The following is a 7,312-nucleotide window of genomic DNA, read 5'->3' as shown; positions in this document are numbered from 1 at the left end:
TCCAGTGCCAGACTTGAGCTGCTTCCACCCGCCACATATAAGCAGAAAGCTATCGCACACCCCCTCTCCCCCGAAAATACTACAGAAAAAATGTAAAGCAAAGCAAAACAAATTAGAAAAGAGACCTCGCCTGTGAAACAAGATTGCAGGATCATTTCCATTTTAATTTCTAATCACATTAAATACCGCCAGCGTGTTTTCTGAAGCTGAAATACGAAAAAAAATTCCAAAACAAAACACCAAACCCAAAAAAACCCACTGAGTGAAATGATCTGCTGAGACCTGGCTGCATTAAGATTAGCCCGTGTCCCACGCTTCGGGTGAAAGCGGTAACATTGTTTTCCAGCACACCTTTTCCATAGGAGGTGCCGTCTGAATCTTTGGGTCGACCGAAATAGATGGGTTCGTATCTAGTGTGCGCCTGAAGATTTTTAGGACGTCTTCACAAATTTTCCCGAGCTCTTCCCCTTTTGCATTTGCTGTTACAAATTCTTCTTATTTTGTAATTATCACAGCACCCCCCTTAGCACGCAGTGGGAGGGAGAGAGTTAAGATGTCCTGCGAAACTCGCTCGTAAAGCTGCTTACTTCCATTAGAAACACATGAATATCCTGAAAGACACAGTGTATTTAAAACGGACTCAGGAATGTTTATCTCAATCCCCGATGCTTTAGAAATTGTGGAAGAAAACAGCCGTGACAGTACTGCTCCAAATTACCCTTCTGGCAGGTAAATTTCATTCGCTCATGAAAATCAAATTCGATTAAGGCTCTTGGTCTTGCTATCACTTTACTCTCGTTCCTTCCAAGAATCCTGAACTCTGCAGGACGATTATTATTACTGACTAAGATCACCCTCTAGCTCCTCCATTATCAGCTAAGATATTTTAGCGGGTTTAGAAGGATTTAACTCCGTGACAAACATATATTTTCAGCAATCAGACGCGATTTTTTTCCTTTATGCTTATTAATTAGCTCTAAGCAGTGCATGGAAAAGTAAGAGTGGATTTCTTTGGGCAACAGTTTGGGGTTGGGCTGCATTTTTTGGTGGGTTTTTTTTTTTTTTTCTGTATTCGTAGATTGTGATTAACCTACAAGAAATCAGCGCTCTCCTCAGCTGGGCATTCCCGCGGCAGGACTGCGGAGGGTGCGTGTGTGTTATCACACAAAGACGGGTCTGGGAGGGGGAAAAAAGCTTTTTAGATACTGAGCCGACAAACCCCATATTTTCAAATCTTGTCTTTCAACTGAAAGGATTTCTGGTTTCTCTAAGAGAAATCTTAAGGCCTCTTTAGAAGTGAATGAGTGGCCATATTCCCATCACATAAAAAAGGTTTAAAAATACTTTATATTTTCACGTTTAAGGCCATATTGCTGCAGTCCTCACTGGCAAGACTATTCTTAGCTTCATGGCATCAGGAACACACACAGTGACCTGTTTTAAAGCACTTGTAAGGACCAAATTCCGCTCGCGCTTACACCTGCGAAGTGGGTGAAATGCTTCTGACCACTCTCGATGCAACGAGGTTAGAAAATGCCACTTCAGCATTTTAAAATGCCTGAGGTGAGCATGGCCGTGAACCGCGATGGGTGACTCCCATCAGTTAGAAATTGCCTGCCCATGAAAAGATTCAGGACCTTTTAAAATCTTCCTACTGATCATGGTTGTTCATACTCCCGCTCCCCAAGGAATTAATACTCTTTTTAGAGGAAACGATTCAACAGATGTATTTCTCTCCAAGTTGTTTCACACTCTATATAAATGCAAAGCAGTTGGGAGGTTTGCATTAGTTCTCCTGGAAATCGCTATGGTTCTACCATGCGCTTGTATGTGCTGTATTCTAATATTATTTCAAGAAAAGGACAAAAAAAAATAATTGGAAGAAGTTTTGATTGGTCTGCTGGTTGCATGTATGGAAGACTTTAATTACCAATTAACTTTTCCAAAGACCCTCAAATCAAATACTGGCTTCAAGCAAACTCCTTAGTTTTGGTTAATTTTTCCAGCTCATCCCAAGACTTACATTGTGAAAAGTAAAAGCTCTTCCACAAGTGGTAGGGAATGGTATATGTTCAAGGCAAGGGGGGTAGGCTCGGCAGTGCTTTTATCCTTGGTGTTGATTACAAGGTCCGCGATTTTTGAAGAACATCTGTTCTCCCCGATGCCGTCAGTCCTCACGGTTCCTTTCTAATATTTAATGGCAGATACCCATTAAGGTAGGAAGAAATTATAGCTGAGGAATGAAAATTTGGTATCGGGGGCATCAAAAATATCTGACAAAGCTTTTCTGTTCTCTTGGGGTCAATAACTTATTAGAAGTCATCTAAATGAGGAAGGCAAAACAAAGCGTGGAGTCCCGTGCCCAACAACAGTTTTTCTGTACCCTGCAGATGTCATTTGTGCTTATTTTGAGGAAAGAGTCCCGTTCCCAAAATCCTCCTCACATCATGGCAAACAGGGAAAGCGGACTGTTGTATTACTGCTCTTATCATCAGTGACAAGCATGGCCTTCTTCCATAATTATTAAATAGACCTCTAGAGTGAGTAAGAGATGCGGAGAAGGGAGAAAAGTAAGCTCTCTAATCTAATATCCCTTCTTCTTCTTCTTCTAGCACACAGGGCTGGAACAGCCCCAGGAGGGTAAACAAAACAAAATAAAAACCACCAAGAGTCAGCAGACCGGATGCTCCCCCTTGCCCCCCGCCCGGACACCCCACACACACTACTCGTACAGTTTGCACCGGGGCCGAAAGCTGCGGCTTCACAAGGCTTCTCCCTCCTCATGGAAAGGAGCTTGAAAAGTAGAGGCAGATAAGCGAGAAACTCTCTGCGGCTGAGGGTGAGGGGAGTTTGGAGAGTGGGGGCGGGCTGGGGAGGGGGGTAGAGGGGAGCTGGAGAGATTAGTGTTCTCATGGCTACCCGCTTTTTAACAAATCAGACAGATCTTCGGGCCGTGAATGACAGTTCTCACATTGGCTAGACTGCAACTTTCAACTTGACCTTGGCCTCTAGCCGTGTCTAACCCGTATGTAAAACAGCGCTGCCCCATAGAGCTGCCTCCCCTTCCCACTTCTCCTCCCTAGTCCTGCAAAGCGATTTTCAGAAGCAGCCTCGACAAAACCGAGGGAAACAAACCGAACCAACTCATGGCAGTCAAGCAACGTTTGGCCGGGTGAATCCACAGGTTTCAAAACTGGAGCCTGAAAGAAAAGGGAAAATATGCGTGGAATAAATATTTGCTTTTGGCCATGAGGAAAAATGCGGAAAAGAGTGTGCGAAGTTAAAGTGGGAACATTTTACTGGCTACAATGAAGGAAAAAAGCGGCTAAATGCTGCCAAATTAGCAGGGGGATGACAGAGACTTCAGGTATCCCAACCCAGGGCACGGAAAAAGCACCTTGAAAAAATATCCTTGGGCGCCAAACAGCTATTTCTCATGGCTGGCAGCTCCGCGCTAGGCAAGGAAAAGCCTGCTCGGTAACAATGTACGTCCCGGGATTGCTCTGCGCTTGTAGCCATGAGGGCAAAACAATGCTACAACGTCAATGGAAAGCACAATAGGATAATAAATACGCCGAGCTGTCAGACTCAAAACAAAGCAACACGCAACTGGGGGAAAAAAATTAGTTTTCAGGATGGGAGTATTTGTGGCTGTTTTGTGCACACGCGTGAGGGCTGAGAGCTGTTAACGATGAGACGAACGCTGCTTCAGGTCAAGTTTATTGATAGCTCAGTGATGGAGGGTTCTGGGTTCAAGGCTGTGAGCGAAAAGCTTGGGGGAGAACAGCATCCGCGCCGATGGGAGGTGGGAGGATGTTAAAAAATTGAAATTATTTCACCCTATGAAAAATTCATCCCGAAAAGAGAACGGAGTTGTTGGTTTGTTTTTTTTTTCCTAGCATTCGCTTGCAAAGTGGTACGGCCTTCAAAAAAAACCCTATTTTTCAGCCGATAATCCATCTTGTTTTCCCAGCACACACATACACACAAAAAACGCCGTGAGTCCGTGCACACACCATGCAAGCCGACGTGATATTTTACAGCCGAAAAAAATTCAAGTCGAATCGTAGGCCCAGGGTTTTATTATTACGGCAACAAATAATACAGCTGTATCACGATGAATATCCAGTTAACTCTCCCGCTTCCCAAGACCTTCCTAAAAGATAATAATAAATAAAATGGGGATTTCCCGGTCAGTTCCTCTTATCTGACTTCTGAGACTTTGTGGCGAGAGGAGCGAGATGGGTCTTGGGCTTTCGACGGGCGGGAAGGAAGGAGGAAAACACCCAGAAAAGACCCTGGGAGGCTCCGTTTCGACAGCCTTATGTGTCCCAGCGTTGCGCGGAGGAACGATTCTCCTCCCTCGGCTTGCGGTGGGCTCTCCGCGTCACCCGGACGGGGCCCCGCCAGCGCTCCCCGGGGAGAGGCGGCGGCTCAGGCCGGCGGAGGAAGGGGCAGAAGGGGTGCGGCTCATCTTCCCCCCGAGACGAGGGGAGGCCTCCGGGCTTTCCGCGGCGCTCGGGGCGGGGAGGGCTGGAGGAAAGCGGCGCAAGGAGAAATCAGGCGGGGTGCCAAGGGGAGCCCCGCACCTCGGGGGGTGCGCCGCGGCAACAACGGGGCCAAGAAGCTCACGCCTCGGTGGCGAGGGAGGGCCGGAGGGAGGAAGGGAGGGAAGGAGAAGGGACGGGCGCCCCCCCCGCGGCGCCCTCGTCCCGCTCGGCGGCGGGACCGCGCCCGCGCCCGCACCCGTGCCCGCGCCCCGGGCCGGGACCCAGCCCCGCGCGCTGATTGCGTTATTTAATTATCTCCACTTTATTCCCTCAGATGTTTATCAGCTGCTTTGCATATCACGTGGGGGCGAGCGGGCCAATGAGGGCCGGCCTGGCGCGACGCTGGCGCGTCAGCCCTGGTCAAGTCCCGGAGATTGAGTATCTCTTTTTTCAGTCTTTGGGGCTTTTAAAAAAGAGCCACTAGTCTCAATGCGGAGCGGGCTATGACAGCCTCCGTGCTCCTCCACCCCCGCTGGATCGAGCCCGTCATGTTCCTCTACGACAACAGCCTGGATGAGATCAATAAGAACATGGACGGGTTTCACGCCGGCAGCAACTTCGCGGCGGCGGCGGCGGCCAACCCCTGCCGCAACCTGATGGCTCACCCCGCGCCCCTGGCCGCCCCCAGCGCCGCCGCCTACACCTCCAGCGAGGCCCCCGCCGCCGGCATGGCCGAGCCCACTGTCAAGCAGTGCAGCCCCTGCTCCGCCGCCGTGCAGAGCTCCTCCGGCGCCGCGCTGCCCTACGGCTACTTCGGCAGCGGCTACTACCCCTGTCGCATGACCCACCACAACGCCATCAAGTCCTGCGCCCAGCCCGCCTCCACCTTCGCCGACAAGTACATGGACACCTCGGTCTCTGGCGAGGAGTTCACGTCGCGGGCCAAGGAGTTCGCCTTCTACCAGGGCTACGCCGCCGGGCCCTACCAGCCGGTGCCCGGTTATCTGGATATGCCCGTGGTGCCCGCCATCGGCGGCCCCGGCGAGCCGCGCCACGACCCCCTTCTCCCCATGGACAGCTACCAGCCTTGGGCCATCACGAACGGGTGGAACGGGCAAGTGTACTGCCCCAAGGAGCAGAGCCAGCCGCCTCACCTCTGGAAATCCACTCTCCCGGGTAATACACCTGCATGGCTCCCCCTGTCTCTTCTTTCCATCCTGCCCCGCTCGCCTCTCCCCGGTGTCCCGCCGGCAGGGCTCCGGGATAACCCGCCCCGGGCCGACCCTTCGCCGTCCCGCCCGCCGTCCCCGGCCCCATCCCGCCCCGGTCCACACATGCCCCAGCGCCGCTGGAACGGCACCGGTGCCGCCCCCTGCCCCCCGCCGGCGCACGGCACATCCCGCCTCGCCTGGCCGGCCCCGGGAGAGGAAACAGCTGAAAAGGGCCGCGGGAAGGTCTGTGCTATTATTTTCCATAGACCACGAAGTACGCGAGCTGTGCAAATCTCCGTAGCCCCTCTCGATCCTTTCCAGAGTCCCTGGCCGAGCTACATGGGGTTTGTTGTTATTTGTCTGTCTGACAGAAATGAGCCTTTCCCTGCCTAAAAGCTGCCTGCGGTGGCCAGGAGAGAGGAGTCCCCAGTGCTGAGCGGGGCTTTAGTAGCTAAATCGGAGCGGGGCAGGCGGAGGAGTGTGCTCTAACCCTAGTCCTTGTATCTCTTGAAGATGTCCTAACCGGTTCGAGCGATTTTCTAACGCTTCCCTGCACGCTTTTTCTGTTCCAGACGTCGTTTCTCATCCCTCGGATGCGAACTCGTACAGACGTGGAAGAAAGAAACGAGTGCCTTACACAAAGGTCCAGTTAAAAGAACTCGAAAGGGAATATGCTACAAATAAATTCATAACCAAAGACAAGAGGAGGAGGATATCGGCGACTACAAATCTATCAGAGAGACAGGTCACAATCTGGTTCCAAAACAGAAGGGTCAAAGAGAAAAAAGTGATCAACAAATTGAAGACTACCAGTTAATGGATTAAAAATGGAGAAGCAGCAATTCAAGAGTTTCAGAACTTTTTTTTTTGTGTGTGTGTTCAGATTAAAGTAATTATTAATAATAATTAAAAAGAGAAAAGACAATGAACCTCTTCTTTCAGAGCAAGAGATCTGTATCTTTGGAATTATAGCCTTCTTTCTTCTTCTTTTTTTTTTTTTTAAATATTGCTGTAGCAAAATGGTGAAAACTGACAGTTCTCCTGAAATCCCAAACAGCCAGCCAGTATCACTGACAGACTGTACAGCCCACAAGGCCAGCTCCGAGAGATACACTTTCAATTAGACACGATTTTCTGAGAAACTTGTAAATACTTCTAGGACCCTGCTATTTGAGAGAAGACCCTTCGTGGCCACGATGCGAGAGCTGGTTAACGTGAGGAGGTCGATGTGGACACATGATCTGGTTTTCTTCCATTGCAAACCAAACTGTATGTTGAATGACTGCTCAGGTAAACAATAGTGAAACAATTACAATTACTGTATGTTTTTAAGCAATGCATTTATTGTCAAAAAGTAATAATAAACCTCGAAGGTACTGAATAAGGATTTCAGAGACATCAGTAATGAAGGAAGTTCTGTGGAGGATCTGTCTTGATAGTAAATCTAAACATCGCAAGTTAGTGAGAATAGAAAGGAAAATATTTGCTTGGAGATGTCTTTTGGTTTTATTTTTTGTTTTCCACAGATTAATTCTTGTCATCTAAACTGGGATTTTTTTGTCTGTTTGGGGGTTTTAATTTTTTTTCTCCTGCAGACCATACAATAGATAC

At 49.3% G+C, this 7,312-nt stretch overlaps 1 protein-coding gene across 1 annotated transcript; it reads left to right on the top strand.

Annotated features, from left to right (window-relative positions):
- Positions 1–4,963: 4,963 nt before the first annotated feature.
- On the top strand, positions 4,964–6,566 carry HOXA13 (homeobox A13). Its single transcript, XM_030943261.1, has 2 exons — positions 4,964–5,666; positions 6,274–6,566. Exons 1-2 carry the CDS (start codon positions 4,994–4,996, stop codon positions 6,516–6,518), a joined length of 918 nt encoding a protein of 305 aa, XP_030799121.1. The 5' UTR covers positions 4,964–4,993; the 3' UTR covers positions 6,519–6,566.
- Positions 6,567–7,312: the final 746 nt, after the last annotated feature.

This window comes from Camarhynchus parvulus, chromosome 2 (genome assembly GCF_901933205.1).
Source record: "Camarhynchus parvulus chromosome 2, STF_HiC, whole genome shotgun sequence".
Classification (NCBI taxonomy): Eukaryota; Metazoa; Chordata; class Aves; order Passeriformes; family Thraupidae; genus Camarhynchus; species Camarhynchus parvulus.
Note: the sequence above shows the minus strand (reverse complement) of the source record. Positions and strands in the feature narration are given on the sequence as shown.